This window comes from Leptosomus discolor, chromosome 2 (genome assembly GCF_034619465.1).
Source record: "Leptosomus discolor isolate bLepDis1 chromosome 2, bLepDis1.hap2, whole genome shotgun sequence".
NCBI lineage: Eukaryota > Metazoa > Chordata > Aves > Leptosomiformes > Leptosomidae > Leptosomus > Leptosomus discolor.
In genome coordinates, this window is record NC_141392.1 from 52696046 (window position 1) to 52717290 (window position 21245).

At 43.0% G+C, this 21245-nt stretch overlaps 1 protein-coding gene across 1 annotated transcript in view; it reads right to left on the reverse strand.

Annotated features, from left to right (window-relative positions):
• Positions 1-701: 701 nt before the first annotated feature.
• Positions 702-21245, reverse strand: part of FNDC1 (fibronectin type III domain containing 1) — a 45077-nt gene continuing 24533 nt past the window's right edge. Inside the window, exons 14-21 of the mRNA XM_086460411.1 lie at positions 20898-21059; positions 18673-18903; positions 17147-17255; positions 8564-8643; positions 5806-5835; positions 3453-3614; positions 2274-2396; positions 702-817 (exon numbers count right to left, since the gene is read on the reverse strand). Coding sequence (XP_086316537.1) covers positions 702-817; positions 2274-2396; positions 3453-3614; positions 5806-5835; positions 8564-8643; positions 17147-17255; positions 18673-18903; positions 20898-21059 — 1013 coding nt within the window. The remainder of the gene's footprint in view (positions 818-2273; positions 2397-3452; positions 3615-5805; positions 5836-8563; positions 8644-17146; positions 17256-18672; positions 18904-20897; positions 21060-21245) is intronic.

The window sequence follows — 21245 nt, forward strand, 5'->3', positions numbered from 1 at the left end:
TGCATAGCAACATCTCAAAGAATTAACAGCACCTTTTACATAAAAATTCCAAACATATTTATCTAGTGAACAAGAAAATTTCAGCATCTCTAAGCAGTACTTCTGCAGATGTACAGTACTGTATTTATATAGATATAGATATACATATATCTCAAAGTGAATTTACACTGTGACCTAGTGTGATTAGTCCAGCAGTGGATGAACCCACAGGGTAAGTCTTCAGGAGAATCTATTGCCTTTGGTGGGTGGCCAGTTACATGGCACAATTGCATAGGGGAGCCCCAGTGGGCAGCAAAGGACAGTTTAGCATCCCATTAAGCAAGCACAGCATGCTTAGGTCGTTCCTGCAAGATATAAGAAACTTCCAAATTTTCATGGCTAATACAGTTCTATTTTTCACAGGTCGCACATCGCAACCACTTCTCCGTGCCTTAAAGACTCAGAGGAGGAAGGTAGGACACGAAACTTAGATCCTGTCCCTGCTTCCAAGCAGAAATCAAGCAGCACCACAGATTTAGGCTGGTAAAGGGGAGAGCATGTTTGGCTTCATGAGGGTTTCCTGAGCAGCTGGTCTTCACTTGTTTGCCTCATTTCTCCTTTTTTTTTTTTTTTTTTTTTTTCTCTTCAGAATCAGTTGCTCACAGTCCTCTGGTAGAAATCATTTGTAAAGCATGGTCTGCCTAAGACAGGAAAGCAGACTGCTACCATTTCCCCGGGATGGGCACGCCACACTCATACCAGCCCACATAGTAGTAGGGTGTTGTGTGTCCAATGCGTCCAAACGATACTGGCTCCTGGCGGTACTGGCGGTAATACCCTGTCAGGAGAAAAACACCCATTTGCACTTCAAAACGAAGACACAGTAATTTAGTAAAAGTAACAGATGCAGCGAGAGTCAATCCCACAGCCTAAAAGAAAACTCAGAAGCTGTCTGGTAGGCAGTTTAGACAAAAGGGTATTTGCTAGCCCTGGTATTTGGCCTAGATCTTTCTTGAACGAATTAATTCTGGTCCTTTGTATTTCTTGTAGTTTTGATTGGTTTTACTGTTCAAAATCTCTTGAACTATTGTGTAATGCTGTGGTCAGCCAGAGCTTCTGCATTTCACTTCAAAAGGTGGCTATATTTCAGTTGTGTTTATGAAGTTTGTAAGTCAGTTTAAATATAAGGACTCTGAGGCAAAAAATACCATCAAACCGTATTACCTCATAGGGCTCAAGAGACTATCAACAAACATCAGCTTTTCACAAAACAAAAAGTTATCATTTCATGCAGTAAAATCATGGAGTTAAGCCCTTTCTCCCCCTTTTTCTTCATCTGCAGAAAGAATGTGACTGCTTAAAGCATTAGGAGAGGTGCAGCATTCTTCTCCACATAGCTTGTGCACTGGAACATCTGAAACACTCATGTCTTGTGCCAATAATATAATTTCTGTGTGCTCTCTATCTCTGTCTCCTAGACCTAGTAATACACATCTGGATTAATCATCCCTCTTTTGAACTGAGAAATGCAGTACTTCCCAGTGATATATAAGTACCAGTGACTATTTCAGTTTCTTCCTGGTAATGTCACTATGACAAGCATACAAAGAAATAATTCAACATGGAAACCATTAAAGCCAAGTGAATAATTTAAATCAATAGACTTATTGAAGAGATTGGTTGACTTTCATCATTGGGATCATTTTGTGAAGAAAGCCATCACCCTCTTGGCTGTGTGAGCTGAGCAGTTTACTCAGAGAACTCCTTCAAGGTGAGAATTTGTACTCGGAGGGAGATATCCACAATAAAAGTCCTGTAGTTCAACCTTAAGTCACTAGACATACTCCTATATGCTTTGCATTGAATGAACTGGTCAGAAACCATTCACAAAAGCCGTATTTGCAAAGATGTAGCTGGTCCTTTGTGGCATGTGGAAGTTTTTGCAGCTTGATTCAATGAGGCAGGTCTTATAAATACGAGAAGGGTTTCATAGACCTATACAATTTATTTCTTTCTATTTTTGCATTTTGTTCCTGTAAATTATTTGCATTACATGTCCATCTCTTTCTTTCTCACTCTCTCAACACCCACAAGTCCTTCTTGGACTTTCATAACCTGTTCAGCTAGGCCTGAGGACAACATCACCTCATCAGCTACTGCATCAGCTGGACTCCTCAGAGAGCTGCCAGCAGCTGTGGGCAAAGAGCCTCACTCCGTGCTCCACACTCTACCCCTTAATCCTACAGATGGGATGACAGGCACCTAGCCAGCACCACACTCCCCAGTTGCTGTACCTCGGATGGTGGGCAGGGCTTCGACGTACGACTGAGGTCCTGTTCTTCCATCCAGGTGTGAATCCACAAACTGGCAGTGGTCCTCACCCCTTCCCCAGCTATCCCCAATGCTGTAGAAGGTGTCTGAAGGGTGATACAGACAGATTATTTGACTTAGCATTACTTTTGTTTGGGATGCTCCTTACCACCAGGAAAACAGATGTGGGAGAAGGCAGGAGAAGTATTACAGTAAAACCCACAGTATTACCAATGAACAAACAGTGGCTGGAAAGAGGGAAAATACTACCTTCGCAGTACAGAAGGAGAAAATATGGAAAAGAGAAATGGGTCACAACTCAGTAAGGAATAATCCCCATTTTGCAGGTCCATGGACACTGCGTCACAGGTGACACGTGGAGAGAATTTCAACTGGAACACTCATTTCAATATATAATGAGAAAGTAAAAACTGCTCTACCTGTCAATACTGCTAGTTTAGTTGCAGTTTCAAGTGAAAACTAAAAACTGTGGAGCTCTCTTTCTCTAGCAGACGGGGTGGGTCTTGCCACCCTGTTTGTTTCTTATTGCATGTTCAAAGACTGTCTTTAAATTATACCAATGCACTGCAATAAGAATAACACATCAGCATAACCTAAAAAGTCATTGAGCTAACCCCAGTACCCCAGATCAACAGTGTGGAAAGTTTTCTCCATTATCTCTCAGCAAACACAACTGTACAAGAGCTATTGTTAACTCTTAGGCATACTGCTCACACAGTCACTGTAATACCAGTCTTTCCTTCTCTGTTCCCCACTTTGATCTGCCCTGGGGATCTCTAGGGTGTACTGCTCTGTCTGATCGTGTGTCCCTGGGGCTCACCTGCCCACGGAGAAAGGTGGAACTTCCCAAGGAGATGTCGGGAGAGCAGTGCTTCGTTTTCACAGTACAAAGCACATTGCTTTCTCAGGATACAAATACACACAGGCTTTCCTGTCCTCTGTCTAAAGAGCTCTGCTTGAAAGCTAATGCCCAGGGATTGAGTGTAACGCAAAAGTAGGGCAGCTCAGCTACCACAGTGGACCTTCTTGAGAGAAGGACTCCCAGATAGCTATCACACAACTCTTTCACAGATGAGGTGAAGAAAGCAAGAAGATGGAAATGACAAGTAATCATACATCAGGAAATCAGTCTTGGTGCCTACCTTTCAGGTCATCACTGAGGTAAATCTTGTACCTTAAGGAGTTGCAAAGAACCACTCCTACAAACTTGCGGTACCAAGTTCGTTTCACGTACTGCTTGCCACTGCAGTCTGAATAGGTGGGGTCATATTTAAAAGTGAATGGGATCCAGATAGGCTCACCACCTTGAAGAAAATAAATTCCACAGTAAGGGCAGCACTTCGGTCTGAGTTTTGCTGAGGTTAACATCTGATAATATGTTTTACAAGAGACACTGCAGTAGATTAATGCATGACACTTCTATATCCAGAAATACTACTTCAATAACAAACACTATTAAAAAAAATTAAAAAGCAAGGGACTCTATTAAATCCCTTCTAAGCATTAGATGATAATAACTGTCAAAATGATAAAATCCCCATCATTTCAGGTACTGAACCACAGTTTTAAGTGAACAGTCTCACTGTTTTCCGTAAGACATCTTCTCTATCTAGTGACACTCAGTTTCTTTTCTCAACAGAGCCCGACCTTAGGTCTGACTGTGACACTGTCTAAATACAGTCACTTGCATTTAACACTAAGTTCAAAACTTAACCCTTTTGCTAAAGAACAGATGTGAAGAATTCTGTAGTGAGTAACAGCCTGTGATGTGAAGTCTATTCTTGCTATTTGGTTAAAAAGATCAAATCAGAAACATACTTCTTTGTTTTGTTTTCCCAGATTACATCATAACAGATGAGTTTCCAATAACAGACAAGGGAGACCTTTCCTGGGGAAGTCTGTCCAGAGCACTGCTGCAGAGGAGACTGTTTAATTGTATTGCAAAAGATGAAATATTCATACCAGCTTACCTAAATGTTTGCTTTATACTAACCAAAAGAATAAAATTTCTTTAGAAACTGCTGTTGTAGTAATGTATATAGAATTACACAAAAAGCTTCCAATGTGATAATCAGTATTTTTCTGTCTAGCTACAGCACAAAGCCCTCTTTTTACTGTGCTATTTTGAGGTGTTTTACAAATGAGATTGGAAGTTTCTTCTGTTAGTCATTCTTCCTCCCTCTCACTTGGCACATTGACCAAATCCTGCAAACACTTGCATGTGAGATGCAATCACTGATCAGCAATCCTCAAAACTTCACCAGTATGGACTCAAACATAACTGGACTGACTTTATGCAATTAGTCACATGGTGAAAGGATTGCAGGATTTTGGCCATAGCTTTCTCTTCAGAATAAAACAATAAACTACCTATTTCTTGAATGCAGTTTTATTGCTGTGAATAGTCTGCTTTTGTCCGTCACTTTTGCCCACCTCCAAAAATCCTGAAGGATAAACTTAGCATATGCTGTAAGAGCTGTGATGGATGTTCAGAAGCTCTTCATTTCCACAGGTTCCCAGAGCTCTGCCACCTCTCTTTGGTCTAATCTCTACTACTTCAGTGACACAAAAGTATTTTCTCTTTGTCCAGCTGAAGCAGAAACTACAAGTGTGAAAGCCATCACCTTCCAACTCCTCCTTTCCACGAACAGACCCACAAAATAACTGACAGTGAAAAACCTGAAGGTGACTGGGGACATGGGAAGGCTACTGCTCTCAGAGGCCTCCCACACTGACTGCCAGAGACATAGCGTGCTCTGCAATATCTGTGCATCATCAGAGACATCTGAAAGGACACGGAAAAAACAGACTAACAAGCATAATAAAGCATAGAAGGGAGGGAGACAGTGGACATTGTTTTCATGAACAATGTAGTAAAAAAGCCCCAGAACTTCTTAGGAAAGCTTACAGAGCATAATAACCATGAGGGTTTTTTTCCTGCATCTATTCCAAGAGCATGTGCTGCTTGGGATTATCCTACCAGTGTAGGTAGGGTCAACAAGGTTATTCCCAGCACCAGGAAACCAGCTCTTCTGATTAGGGGCTGAACTGGCTTATTGCAAATTTGGAAATGCAAAGCAAGCTCAACAGCTTTGTGGCATATCATTCAGGTTAGTAACAAATCCTTGATTTTTTTTAATATTTAATAAGGGCATGTTAAGTTCAAGCTATGCTCAGGCACCTGAGCGACACAGATATGGAAGCAATATAGTTTACTGCTTATTACTAAGCAATTAAAGCTGTTGTACCAGGCAAAAGATGGGACAAAAATCAAGTCCTTATTTTAACATATCTTCACAAGATTTCTTTTCAAAGACCAGAATAAGGGATTCTAAGACCGAAAACGTTCTGTGAATTAGCACAATGAATTATTACCTGTTTCCTGCTTAAAACTGTAACTCAAACTGTGTGTTAACATGCTTCTAACACCTATATTGTAACTGTTTTGCACAGGTTTTACACACTTCATGAAAGAAACAGCAGAATAAGACTTACCAGGTGGTCTGACAATGAGGAGGGGATTGTCTAGAAGAATGAAACAAACAAAAAATTTAGTATTTTGTTCCACACCTTGTTTTGTAATATGAAACATACAGTGTCACTCAAGAGAATGTCAGTTGCAGAGTAACTGCCTTTAGCTACGTTATGAATGTGGGATTTACATGCCTGGTCAATTTGCAGAGCTAACGAGTGTTTGTTATTTCACTGTGTTTCTCAGCTGATGAAACTTGCCACAGGATTGTGTATTTATTCTGATACTATAAAAACTCTACTGAGATTAGCACCAAAGTTCAAAGCCAGCTTTGAAACAGTTCCTCTTCTCAGAAGGTACTCAGAGCAGGAGGACAGTTTCACCGTATGCTCCTGAATATATAGTGTAATTTACACCTCTAGGCCTACCTTCCAAAGGAAAATGTAACCTACTCCTTGTAGGCAAATCTCAGTCTCAGACATCCATCATGTTTAGCACAGTTGTTTAGTGCTATTCATAAATATGTGACATTTATCATTTTAATTCTTTTTGTCATAGGGGCAGAATTTTTGCAGGAGCCCCTTGGGTAGAGCAAGGAGCACTGTCCACTACCTCAAGAGCTTCTGCTTGCCTGAAAAACTCTCTTTTTTAAACAAAGAAGGATGGAACTGGTATGGAGTAAGGATAATGAAACTACATGATCTAATACATTGGCTTGTTTGTATTCTTTACATTGCAGTTTCTGCCATCTCTTAACTAGCCCATATTGTACACAAAATACCTGAAGGAAATGCATGGTGCTTGTCTACTGATGGGGAAGAAAAATTCCAGGTAGTTTTTACAGTTTGATGAAAGAGAACAACAGTTTTCAGCTCTGTTCAGTGTGTTACTAGGGGTAAGACTGAACATTTTCAATAAGCTGCTTGATCTTATGACAGCATTCTTTACTGAATACTTCCATCAGCTCAAACCTTTCAGTTGCACTAGAACAGCACTCTGAACTAGCAATTCCTATCTCTTCTGACCTATTCCATCACTGTAACTATACCTTCTGGCTTTACATTTAGGAACTGCTTTTGTACTTATGCCAGCTGGAAAGCCACCTTTGGCCACATGACAAATGAAAGATCAGTGCTGCAAATAAAACTTTAAATTTGGTGGATTTAACCTGTTAAATAAAGCTCACAAGGTAGCTGATTTTGGATGGGAAAACTAGGCATTCAGGACCATATACTGGCAGCCAGCTAATAAGCAAAACTCCCTGCAAGATATAGCATAGAATCAGAGAATCGTTTAGGTTGGAAAAGACCTTTAAGATCATTGAGTCCAATCATAAATGTAGCACTGCAAAGTCCACCACTAAATCATGTCCCTAAGCACCACATCTACGCGTCTTTTAAATACCTCCAGGGACGGCGACTCAACCAGTTCCCTGGGCAGCCTGTTCCAATGCTTGACAACACTTTCAGTGAAGAACTATTTCCTAATGTCCAACCTAAACATCCTCTGGTGCAACTTGAGACCATTTCCTCTTGTCCTGTCACTTGTTACTTGGGAGAAGAGACTGACCCCCACCCCACTACAGCATCCTCTCAGGTAGCTGTAGAGAGCCATAAGGTCTCCCCTCAGCCTCTTCCAGACTAAACAACCCCAGTTCCCTCAGCTGCTCCTCATAAGACCTGTTCTCCAGGCCCCTCACCAGCTTCATTGCCCTTCTCTGGAAACACTCCAGCACCTCAATGTTTTTCTTGCAGTGAGGGGCCCGAAACTGCACCCGGTATTCAAGGTGTGGCCTCACCAGTGCCGAGTACAGGGGCACGATCACCTCCCTACTCCTGCTGGCCACACTATTTCTGATACAGGCCAGGATGCTGTTGGCCGCCTTGGCCACCTGGGCACACTGCCATATTTGCCCAATATTAAATATTATACTTGGACTTATACTTGAGCTTCTTACTCCTTTAAAAAAAAAAAAAACCTGAATGCAGGACAACTTACTTATCTTGCATTTTTGTCTCCCTTCTGTGAAAACCTACTTTCATGGTTCTTAATGGAGCTTCTGAAGTGAGCACTACAGGGTGAAGTTAAATGAGCAAAGACAGAGACTGCATAAACCTCGTCAAAAGGGCAAAATTTGAAAGCGACAACAGACCTTTTGCTCAAGTAAAGACTGAAAAATTTGTCCTTTATTATTCAGTGAAGTCACTGGCCTCTGGCTCAATGGAAGAAGAAAGAAGAAAGAAGAAAGAAGAAATAGGTAAAAATAGCTCATTTAACATACTATTTTTAGAAGGGGGTGTTGGTCTCGAATGCACTATTAGCCCTGTGAAAAAGCAGCATGCCTTGTCAAAAAAAAGAACACAGAACTTTGCCCGTCTGATGGAACAATTGTTTCCTATATTTCTTCCAGAGACAACCGCTTCCAACTGTTCAGCTGTTCACAATTAGGAAGCTAACTTACTAAATGTTTGGTCAATCTATCAAAGACATTAAACTTCCCATTGCTTCTGTATTGTTGAATATTAGTAGTCTTTTGTATTTTAAATTCAACTTCCTGTTCCCCTGAAGCTCACTTCAATGTCACTTATATTTTCATAGTGGCATTAGGAGTGCATACGATTTTCCTAGCTCTACTGAAAACAAATAATTAACCTAAAAAAAAAGCTCAAAGCAGCAACTTCAGGATAATCACCATTACTACCCTGCTGGTTTCAGTCATTGTCCTGCCATGTCTGTTGTTAGGAATTCAGTTTTGAGATTAAAAGAAAAAGCAAAGCATACCAGATTCTGTGATAAATGAGACTGAAGAGCTAACAGGTCCATAACCAAAGGGATTCTTTGCTTGGACTTTAAAATAATACCTGAAACAAAAAGAGAGGGGAAGTAAGATTAAAACTGCAATGGCTAAATCATAAATAATCCTAAAATAGGGTGAAAATCAAACCAGCAGAATTCCACTGAGTTCAGGTGTCCTTTGCATTAAATGGAGTTGGATACTGAGCCAGGGTATAAGCTGGCTGTTACAGACAAATTTCTCCTTTTTGCAATTACTCCCATGTATATTTTTGTCATTTATTTAGATCATCCCCCTTCCAAAAACCACACACAACTATGTCCACTTTATATGAAACAACCAATAGCAACAAACTAAAAGAAAAAGTTGCAAGGAAATTAAATACTGATCTCAGGAACAGTTTTAAACTAGATTAACTCCTATGAAAGCAGTGGTGTAAACTGCGAACTAAAATTGGATTAGATTTACACCAGATCAGAAGCTAAGCTTTTGACCTTTCTGTAAAAACTCTAGCAGCAGTAAGATCACAATACTTGAGTAATACGATAAAGTTTCACATGTTGCCTTATTGATTCCCCCAAAGTATTTAATCATATGCTTAACTCAAAGCATATGACTCACCACTAGAACTCCATTCTTTGCTCGACAGAAGCAAAATTATCCTCGCCCTTAGGGAAGAACATGTGTAAGCACATTTTTAGATAATTTCCAAATACAATGATTTTTAGTTGATGCCTACCCTGACTTTTTTTCCCCAGATTAATGTTTTCTTCTTTCCCTTTTATCTTTGTATGCAGTCCAGCAAAAACCAATTAGAATGGAAGATTACTGTAAAAATTTCCAACACGCCATTTTTAAACTGTCTGAGTTTAGGTCTTCCTTTCTTGCCTCCTTGCTCAATTTCATTCTTGTAAAGAAATTAATAATTAAAAAAAATTACCGTGCCTTTGTAATATCCACCTACCATCTGGATCTTGATTTAGCCTCTCACCCAAAAGCAGACATCTCCAAAAGCTCCATACATGACCCACATAACAGGACAAGTGCTTACTTGCGGGGTTGCTTGCCACCAAGCGCTGCATTACCTCCCATGGCAATGTCCCATCCAAATGGCAGGCCAGATGCTTCTCAGCTGGTGAAAGTGAGCCTGCCCCACTGAAAACAGTAGGCTGCTCTTCATGGCAAAGATCTCCCCATTCTGCACAGAAACCGCCCAGTGCTGCTCAGCTTGCATGGCCCATGCTGGGCTGATCAGCGTGGTTCATAGCAAAGGGGGTCTGACATCCCTGGAAGCTATTGCTACCTTGCACAGTTTATGCACCAAGCTTGGACACCATCCACATCAAAAACTTCCCCTTTCTTCCCTTCTGTCCACAAGAGACATAAGTGTGCAACCTAAGAGTGTAACACGTAGTTTAACGCCATGTAAGATGCTCATGCTTTACAGCCTACCAGGCAGCAGGAAAATTCAGCACAATCCTGTTGCAGGAACATTGCTGGTTTTAGTCTGCCACTCCATTTTTACTGTGTGCACTTTCCTGTACCATCAAATGTATCTGATGACATTCCTCAAGGACTTAGCCACAGAGCAGGGCCTAGAGGTTGCTCCTGAAAGGACCCTCTTTGGCCTAAGCACCAGCTAAGCACATACAAAACTATTCACGATGATAAACTAGAGTGGACCTGGTTGAACCAGCCCTTAGTCAAAGATGAGTATCTTACTTCCTCAAAAGGAACGCCTTTTTCCATGAAAAGCTAAATGCTTCACCTCAAAATCAAACTGATCTCTATGAAAAGGCTGAAAAGATGTGCAAATAACATCCACTTCTTCAGTAGAAGTGTGGCAGTCATGTGACCACTGACTGGATTTTGCCGTGAAGCAAGCCAGTTATCTCCAGGGTACATGCCAGGGCATCTTCTTGTTCACTCCAGGAAAATCACAGGCAGGCCCTCTAGGTGAGATCAATGTAGAAGCTGCGGGCATTGAAATATTCTGGGCTTCGTCTGTGGCATGAACTTTACCTCATATCTGTGCCAGACTTGGAGCATATGCACGATCAGACCCTCTGCAGAACAAGTTCCCATCCATGCACGGGGGACGTGCCCCCTGTCCCTGCTGTGTCCCACAGCTGACACCAGAAACTGATTCCACTTCTGCTTTCTGCAGACAGTTCTGCCTGTAATGAATGACTATACGATGCTCACAAATGACCTATGGCTTTCTTTTAAAAGACACACACACTGTGGCAAAAAGAAACCACGCTAAATAGTGAAATTTAGCAAGGCTGTGCTTATTGCTCATGTCTAGCACAATCCTCTTGCTGGCAGAAATATTTGCCCGTGGTTTTAACCATTCCTTGTACTGCAGCTTCTGAATGTTTAGCATGGCTGGAGAAAGAGAAGAGGGGAGGCAAAAAGCGTCCTGTGTGCTGCTCTATTTCTGGCCGCCCGAGCAGAGCACGGCAGCCTGAGCACTGCTTTAACCCCCTGAGTGGCCAATGCTCTTATGGGACACATGCATCCATCCACACCTCCTTCACCCACTCGCACCTTCTCCATGCAGATCAGGGCAGGAGCCAGTGGCATAAAGCTGACCACAGGGACGGGATACAGGGCAGCAATTCTTCACGCTGGCTCCCGAAACGGCTGCAAAAGAGCACCAAGCTGTACTGACTTAGCCCAGCGCTTGGTGTAACTACTTCAGAAGAGTAGGAGGAAAATGTTTTCCAGCCCGTATCTTTTCCACCGTAATGCTCCAAAGCACAGTGAAAACATCTGCATGGATGTCTGACTTCCCACTTCTTCCAGAGACATATAATTAGACACCACCTTTGCAACACAGTGGCACCTTCTGAGCAACCCTTTCAATGCACTTAATACATGTGTACTAATGCTAGCTTCAAAACATTCCCATGAGATACGCAAGTGCAATGATCCACATCTGAAATAGGAGAGAGCAACCCAAGAACCTCCTGCACGTATTTAAGTGGGGAAAACCATGCAGTCTTGTACCTAAGGTATAATGCAGGAACTGATTACCTATGCAATCAGGGCAACTGTGCATTCATGTGTCCTGTTACACACACAGAAGCCTGTCCGGGACACATGATTGTTCAAGTTGCCTGCCTGACTGTCTGGAAAAAACAGCGATGGAGTTAAGAGTACATTTTTCCTCGCTAAATTGGAAAATTAGTTCTTAAGCCTTTATACACACAAGAAGCCTCTAGTTATGCCAGAAAGAGAGCCAGGTCTTATGACTTGCTGACCTGTGATTTAAACATAGATGATGCTATGATTGCTGTATTAAGAATATCCATAAAATAATGCAGTCAGGATATATTTCTTTCTCAGACATGACAAATACAAAAGAAATTGCCAAAGCCTTTCTAGGTCCAAGCATCTGACATTTTCATTAGTCAGAATCCTTCAGCTGGTGAATTTGCCAGGAAATCTCAAATCAGTATAACTCAACTGTTCTTCAACACATAAATACACGAACAAAATTTGTAGTATGTAAGTTGATTGTGCTTTGACTACACTTTGCTTAGGCAGAATTGCAATGAATTTTTACCAGAAAAAGGCACAGAAAAATCAGAACTGCAAGAGATGCAATATTCTTCACTGTTCATTTTCAATACAGACAAGAAAAAAGCTTTTCCTCCTAAGAATAAATGTCTTTTGAGATTTTATATACCACTTCTACTGACGCGTCAAGAAAGGACTTAGTAAACTGTAATGGGGCAATGAATATGTAATACTTTTATTCATTTAGATAATATGACTAATCGTATCATCATACCTGTCACTTGGAACAAAATGATTTTATGACTTAATTCGAGGTGTCTCCCTTATGTTGGAATGAAATAGCTGGCACTTGTAGCCACAAAGTGAGATAATCACTCAGCATGCTAATCAGGGAAGCAGCTGTTTTTCAAAAAAAATAGTCAGCTGTAAAATCCTTTTTCCAGCCTCTCCGAAGGCACGCCTGCGTGGGTCCCCAGGCCTGTGCCCCACCCTTGGCAGGCTGAGATGGCGGGATGCCAGCCAGCCGTGGGACGTGCAGCGGCACCATCCACACGTGCTGCAGGTGGCAGGGCGGGAGCCATAGCACCATGACCTCGAGCCAGCCACAGGGACTGTGGGATGGCTGCTGCCAGACCTCCGCCAGCCCTGGGTGAGAGCCAGGGTGGACGGGCAGAGGGTACACGCTGAGCATGTAGGTGCTGCCCACGGGAAGGGACCCAGAATGCCTGACCCCATGTCTGGGAGGGAGAGACACTTGCTGCACAGAAGGGGAGGGGATGAGCCTACATGACAGCCTCCCACAGACCCACTGACCAGCAGGATTGTTGGATGTGGGGGAAAAGGGGCTGGGAGGGGGTTGGGAAGGACAGGCAGGTTTCCTCCCACGAGCACATGGAGAGGGCAGCAGGAGCTGAAACTCTCCTCCTACTACTGCACCATCCTTCCAGAAGAAAAACATGCAAATCAGCTGCCTGAAGGTTCACAGGCTAGAGCAAAGTGTCTCCCTCCATCAAAAATGGCCTAGCACTACATCTCTCATGAATATTTACAACAAATATTATAATAAGACATGAGCAGAGCTGGAAGAGGAGCTTCCTACACAGCTGATGTGAGGTACGTATGTGCCACACAGGTCTACATCTTGTAGAAGACAAGGGTTTCATTGACATCTTACCTCTTTTGTGCCGCTCTGGTGATATGCAGCAGCCAGCTGTGGCTGAAGCTGCTTGTTGGACACACCGCGGCTTTGCTTTAATGGAGATATAGAAAGGAAACAGAAATTTTTGGTGCATCTGGCCTCCAGACCCAGGAGATCCAGGCTTTGTTTGCAGTTGTGAGCCCTGAGTAAATGTCTGACAGCCTCCTATGAAATGCTCTGTACAATACTGGAATTGGTAGCAGGCACTGTGGGATCAAAATGTCCCTGGAGAGAACAAAAACCAAGTGGACAGGGAATAAGATTTGATGAGACAGGGAGACATGGTGGTAAAGGATGGTGGTTTAATTCATTAGACTATCTAGCTACTCCTATCAGGCACTGACACAGCATTCTTGCGAAAAAGCACCATACTCAAGAAGGAGATTGAAATGTTTATGATGAGGATTATAATGTTTGTGACTGCAGGAGACTGGATTTAGTGGTTGAGCAGATGCTGTCCAGCCCTTTGCATCAGCCTTCTGTGATGGCTGAGAATGAAGGTTAGGGAAGGGAAATTGTCGAGACTGCTGTTTTTAAGATTTAATAAGGTTTAAAGTAATTTTAGCATTTACATTCACATGTCACAAGGAAGCAGCTCCTGTGCCCACTGAAGTTGACCAGAGTTTTACTAATGGAAAAACTTCCACTTCTCAAATGGAGGTTAAACCAGGCCTCGGAAGAAATCTTATGGCGCAGGTTAAACATAGACTTCTGTTTTGTTTGTAAAACCTAAACACTAGGCAGATGTTTTCCATGGTATGTTGACAGCTTCAAATCTTCTCTGGGGCTGACTGCTGCCAAGATGCCAACCCGTTTCTGATACGCTGCACGCGCCACAAGATTGCGCCACCAAAAGCCCCTCATGGGACGCCCAGCAGTCAATAGCATCTGCATACAGTAAGTCCGACTTAATCAGAGATTTCTCACAAAATGCACTAACAATGCAAACACAAAATTTTTAGACTAACTTCAGATTTCACACCATATTTTGTCTGTTAGGCATGGGGTCTTTTCCCAGTGGTTAGGAAGTTATTCTTAGGACAAAAAATATGCCATGAATTCAGTCTGTGGATTTGGAGAATATAAATGAGATTGGCCGACACATGCAATTTCTCTGTTATAAAGAACCGTCTTTCTCCACCACAGACCCCACATGAAGCCCTTATTGCCTCCACAGAGCATACAACAGAGGCCAATGGATTATACCATTCTTTGGTAAGATGCTGGGGAAATAGTCTGCTTAAAACAAATAGCACTGGCTTGAATCTCCCTACTTTGAAACAGAATCTTAATATTTGACATGGGAATTACTAGGTTCATGGAGATGCATGAACCTATAACCTTGCTGATCCTATAAAACTTCATTCAAATACAGCCAAATTGGTACCTTCTGAAGTCTGGAGTTAACATACATCTCAGCAGATATAACACAGGTTGGCAGCTCAATTCCCACCAACTCCCCTGCACTGAGCGTGGCTGGGACAGTGGCTGCAGGGCTCCTGGGGGCTTTCACTTCAACTGCTCTTTCTGGTTACCTGGAGCCCTTGAGATGTTGGGCACAAGAAGCAGAGAGCTATCACTGTCCTTCAACACTGTCCTTGGGGCAGGAGGAGAGGGAGACTTGACTGAAAGACAGGGAAGAGGTGAGGAGCTGCGTCTGGAAGGTGGCAATGGCAGAGAAGCAAGAGATGGAGCAGCCCAGCCAGGGGAATCTAGGGCATACAGGCAATGCCTTCCTGACCCACGTCAGGGACAGGGTGAGAGTGAAGGAGCGAAAACTGGGGAAAGGGAAAAAGGCTGGGGCTGTACAGGAGTCTGGGACGAGAAGGCAGGAACTGGGACTAGTGGCAGGAGGAGGGAGGTTTAGGGAAAGGGTGTCCTCAAGTCGTAAGAATGTGGACGTACAAAGGCAAAAGGGTCTGCACCCACTTCCCTTGCTTTCTAGCAACAGAGTTTAGGAGATCTCAGACCTCTTTCATCTTGTTATAACAGATGAAATCCACAAATAAACTCTGCCCCATACCTCCCTCTGTACATTTGTAACAATGACTTTTTATAAGAAGGGCAGTAGCAGATGCAGAGCATAAAATTGCAGCTCTCTACTGTGCAAGTAATGTCACTTTAATGTACCATGAACCACTCTAAAGGACTTGCACTGAGGTCTAGATTATTAATCTTCAGAATAGGTTGCCTTTTTTAACTCTTGGATATGTAAGAAAAAGCCTTATGAAGCATGTCGCTGCAGCACTGTAGACAGAACAGGAGAGGCACAAAGATGGCACAAAGGTTTTCCTGAGTTTTTTTTCCAGTATTTCTGGGTTTTTTTAACTCTTTGGGTGTCCCATGTGTGCTTATCCTGCCTCTCCATACACCTTTTGCTTGCTAGTTTCCCAGGTCTTTCACGCTGCAGGTGTCCTCTGGTGGACGTGTCCCTGGTGCACCTGCCCTAAGGAACTGCTGCTGAAGTTGCTCCAGTGCTGGCTTTCCCAAAGAGATGCCATGTCCTCAGAACTCCCTGGTTGGAAGGAAATCTCTGGGGAGGAGACAGGGAAGCAGCACCACCTTCTTAACAGTTACTGTGATTTCTTGGTGCTTGGACGTTTCAGGGCCAGCAGCAGCAGCTGCAGGGGCACTCACAAAGTGTATGTGAGTCTATGCTAAAGTCAGGGCTGTGTGGAGAAGCACTGTAATGTGGTCAGAAGAAATATGCCTGGTCATATTTGAGACCCAAATGCTACACTACACTGCCTTTTCATAATTTATTTATTTTATCTTATTTTATTATTTAGATTTTACATGAAGGCCATGCTCAAACAATCCTCTGTTTGCTAGGCTGACATTCTCAGTTAAGTGATTTCAACCCACAGAGCCTTCCCTTGGTCTATAAACCATCTTGGAAAGAAGATACTTTACATGACACTGTTTCTGTCTTCTGTGTTGCCCTGGCACAAATCCTATATGCCTGTCCTAGGAGTGGATGCTCTGATCTGTAGCTCGTCGCACGCTAGTCCCAGACCACGATCCCAGTGCATCTCTCATGTTATCAAATACATGAGAAACACCCGCCACCAGTGGCTAAGAGACTGTAGTCATCAGCAGGTGAAGAGCAACCACCTAGCCCAAGGCAGCACCAAAAGTATTTCAGACTCAGAATTTGAGAGGAAAGTATGAGACGCATGAAGCACCTGTCGAATGAAGTAATTTTAATGTAGTCTCTTTGTGGCCGTTTACTTCCTACCCAATTGCCATGAATTATTCCAATATCATGCAAAGCATGCATTCTTGTTCTGCCATTTCAGTGAGATCTTTTGCAAGGTAAAGACCTAAAGCTCCTGCCAAACTGACTTGTGAGTAACAGCCATGGCCTCATTACATACCACCGAGCCTTCTCTTCCAACACAGCTCATGTGAACATGAAAACAGATGAGAGCACTCTCCCCACCAGCCCTTAGGTGTCAAATCTTGGCCACAACCAGTATGTGGGAATGGCCACATCACATCACACCAAGGGTATACTGTAGTATACTCTTCCCCCCAAAACTTGATTCAGTTATGCATAAGACTAGAAAATGCATTTTTAAGATAAAATTTTCTCTGTTACTTATATGTGTTTTTATATAGACAAACATATATGCATGTACACACTGTCACCTACCCCAAGGTTAATATGTTAAAGATAATCACGTAAGTAGCTGTGTGATTTATAAAACAATTTGCTGTCAAACAGAATGAGTAAAATCTAGTCAGATGTAAACATTTATACTAAGGCCAAGAAAAACGACTGACAAATCTCAAAAATTGTTTTACTTCCCTAACAGAACTGAAAAAGAGTGGATCAAATCCTTACCGTGTGTTCGGCTTCAGGTTCTCAATTGGCAAATGAGTAGAACCTGCAGTCCTGGTTGACCACTTATTTTTTAAAAAGTCATCATAGGATGCACTGTAAACCAGATAGCCTACAAATGGGAAGGACAAACAGTTGTGAGGATTCTAAATAAATTTAAAATAAACAATATCCCTAGGTGTCATGGTATATGTTATATGTCAAAAGGAGTGGAAGCATCTTTGAATATGTAAGTGATTTGATGCCTAACTCTCCTGGAAAATCCCAGGCTACAAGAATTTCCTGTCATTAGCTAATAATGATGGAACATTAAATCAGAGGATGGTACGCAGCTATGAATTCTGATTTAAAACACGATGAAGGCAAAAAGACGACAGAGGCAACCCATTCACTGCTTCAAGTGATACAATGACTGTGCAGAAACTAATATAGTCAGAAATACCAGATTTAAAAAAAAAAAACCAACAAATAAAACCCCAAAAAAGTTACGCAAACTGCGCTTGGTAAGGATCAACAGGCTTGAAGAATGAAACATTGTGGGACAGGCAGCACACAGCCTGTTCAAGTGCCAGCTTCTCCCTTCCCAACCATTATCGCTGCTCAGCTCCAACAGCTCTCACCCCTCTGCCATGGCTGTCAGCCACAGAGCTGGGTGAGGCTCCTCGAAAACTGGACATTAGCACCAAAGCAGTGGACTTTTCCAATGCTTACTTCAGCTCTTTTGGGTCCACTTATAAACAGGGGCTGATTAATTTCTAAAATATTTTGGCTATTTACTCTAGTGTTTTTCCAGCAATTTTTGAGATTCATTCTTGAAGTCATTTGTGAAGGCTTCTCTCTAGCTCTCAAAAGGTCTAAAGACACTAAAGGAGATCTAATCTAATTTGTTTAACATATTCCCCATCCCCGAACATCACTGGGCAGACCGGTATTTGAGCAAAATTTTCAGAAAAACAAGGTAAGCATAGCCTGGGTCACAGAGTCCACTGGAGATAATCGATTCCGATACATTCTTTTCCTACAAAAAGAGACGTCTAGAAGACCACCAAGCCAGAAGCCCCTCTACAGGCAGACTGCTCCTGTAGCCATGCTCATAGCCAGGCAGAGCCCAGCCACGCATTCACCTTTGCTCAGAGCGGACTGAAGCCAACTGTGGAAGATGCTCCAAAGGCAAGCTTGGGAAGTGCCTGCGGTGGAGCTGAGGGAGCTGCCTGGGGGCAGAAGTGCTCAGCCAAGCCAAGCAGTATCACAGCTACCATCTAGGTGAAAAGGGGTGCCTCCAGAACCACTGGCACAAAATCAGTGCCAAAATCTTGAGATATCTGGACAAGCATGGGCTGGTCAGTCTGGCACTGAGGGATGACAAAGGAACCTTCTTGCTCCTCAGAAAGTAGCTCATCTCCCCCAAAAAACTGCAGAGGAGTGAGAACTTCATGAGCTGTTGGCTCAGTTTAAGGTAAAAATGGTCATTTAAGAAAACCTTCCCCTTCCCCACTACCCCATCAGGGAAGTAACCCTCAGGAAAGTACCTGTTACCATGTCTCCTCGAGCAGGTTTGGCCCAGTCCACGATGACAAAGGAGTGACAGCCTTCAACTGCCACAACAGTGATGTTGTGAGGGGCTTTCAGGGGACGCATGTCTTTCTCTCTGAGGTCATTAGGGATGATTTCATCGAGACTCTCCACTTGGAAGTGCTCCAGGGCCTCAGTCAAGGAGCAGGGGGCTGCTGGATCTTTATTGAGATAGGTCACATAAGGAGCTGGAAAAGACGGGGAAAGGTGACGTTTAGTCAGCAGTCTGTAGGTACCACAGAGTAGCACACAGGCTGGCAATCTCCTGAAGAGGGTCAAGTTTTGTGATGTATTTCAGAATTTCTTCTCTTCCAGCCTGGAGATGGTTCACTGCTGCCAACAAAGCATGGCTTGCCCTCAATTTGATTGATGAGCATGGAGAATGGGATGTCACTATTCAGGTCTATCTCACACTCACAACTGTAGCCAATTATGCAAAGACAGAAGGATCATCTTTGCTACAAAAGGCAGAAAGAGCAGTTTGACTGCAGGACCCTCTGCATGCTACCTCCAGCTGCTCTGGAAGGTGGGGTGAAAATGTCACCCAAACTCTCTGCCTTTCCACATGTGGGCATAGACCCCTGTCAGGGCCTTAGATCATCTAAGACTTTACGTGTCTAAGTGGTTGGCTTTTACACAAACATCCTGAAGCTGGAGTGAAACAACAGAGGGAACAAGAAGAGTAATTCCAAGGTGAAGTCCAACCAGGTTAAACAAAGGGATTATTGCTGTGGTCCCTTGGGTACTAAGGGACCAGAAGTCATGAGTGCCTACCTTCCAGGCATGTGCTCCCAACCTGTACTTCTGTTTTTAAAATCTTTATACTGACTGGAATTGTACTTCAGTTCAGGAAAAGATTAAACCATCTTTTTAATGCCTTAAAAGTCACTGTAACTTTCAAAGTTAGGACTATAAAACTTGCTTTGGAAATGTTTATTCAGTTGCAATAATACAATTCATTGAAATGGTAATATCATTTCCCTAGTGCCTTGAATGTTCATAAACCAACATTTCTTGGTTTATCTTATTGGATTTCATGCCCTAAAGGGATTTTTTCCAGATCTTGCAATGAAGTTAATTTTAGCCTTTCCAGCTAAATGAATCAAGAAGCACTGCCAGTGAGAGAGCTGACAAGAAACATCATGAAATTGTTTGGACAGGAAAACTGAAGATGCACTGGAAAAAGTCTTGGCATATATAAAAACGATCTTTTACTCCAGCAGCATAGCTCCACTCTAAGCCACGTGAAGCTTGTGGATATTGGAAGGGAAGGCAAGACATGAGTCAAAGCTGACTCTCCATCCCCTGAACTCCCATCTGAAATGAGATGAGCCAGCAGCTGACCTGACCTCAGTTCAAATGCCAGAGGTTTGCAAAGGGTTGTGGGTGTGTCACCAGTCTGGGGTGGACGCTGAAATGCAGTGCCCTACCACCCCTGAATCCCACTGGTCTGGCCCCCAGCTGCTTCTCTGACAAAGAAGCAGAGCAGCTCTGAAGTCAGAGCTGCAACACCTACCTACACACTTGAATGGCTCATGTACACAGGAGCCAGCCCCCTGGCTCATGTCAATGTATTGGGGGTTTCTTCACCAAGTTCCTTCTACAGAGCAAAGATATAAATAACAAAGTCAAATTTATCTCTATTGGTTTTATTTTTTGGGAACTTCATATCCAAAATACCGTTCATTCCATGACTTTGAAGCACACCTTTGACGTACATGCTTGTGCAAGATGAGTGAAATCACTGGAGTTGCATGGGTTAGTGGAAAAGAATCACATCCCCCAGAGGAAGACACACCTACATGGAGACTTGCACTGATTGAACTACTGGTGTGAACTTAAAATTATGCAGTTGAGCTAAACTGAGCACCAGATTAGACACTCTTGCTCTCTTGCTGACTTCAACTAAACAGAACACAATGCAGAATACACAGCAGAGCACTTAACACTGGAAGAGTACAAAGAGGTTTGCCCTGCTTCAACAAAACCGGTGTGGGTCCGCATGTGGGCATACAAGCATCAAAGCTATGAACAAAGTACTGCTGCTGGGGTTTCCCAAGGACCACGCACTAGTCTGTTGGACATATTTGCACAGTGGTCTCAGCTTAAGGGCTGACCTAGCTAGAACAAGAATTCTTTGCAGCACAAGTAGTAACCTACATAAATCAAAGGACATCCTTACCAGTGAACCGCTTCTTCCCAGCAACATCATATTCTGACACAGGGCCAGTGCCAACAACACTAGTCTCCGGATAGATAACTTCCGATTCTGTTGTTGCAGAAGTGGTGGTGGTGGTGACAGTGGTGGTGGTCGGTGGCAAAGTGCTCTCAAAAAACTCATAGTCTTCAGAGGAAACACAAAATGAAAATGTTAGTTTGCTTCATGTTATTTTGGCTTAATTATGAGAAGGGAAACATTTCTGTCACCAGCCATAGTCCCAAAGGAGCGCCATGCACCTTGCCCTAGCTGCTGCACACTCCTTACAGGCATTTAAGTCAGGGTTGGTCACCCTTCAGCCTTGCAAGAGTT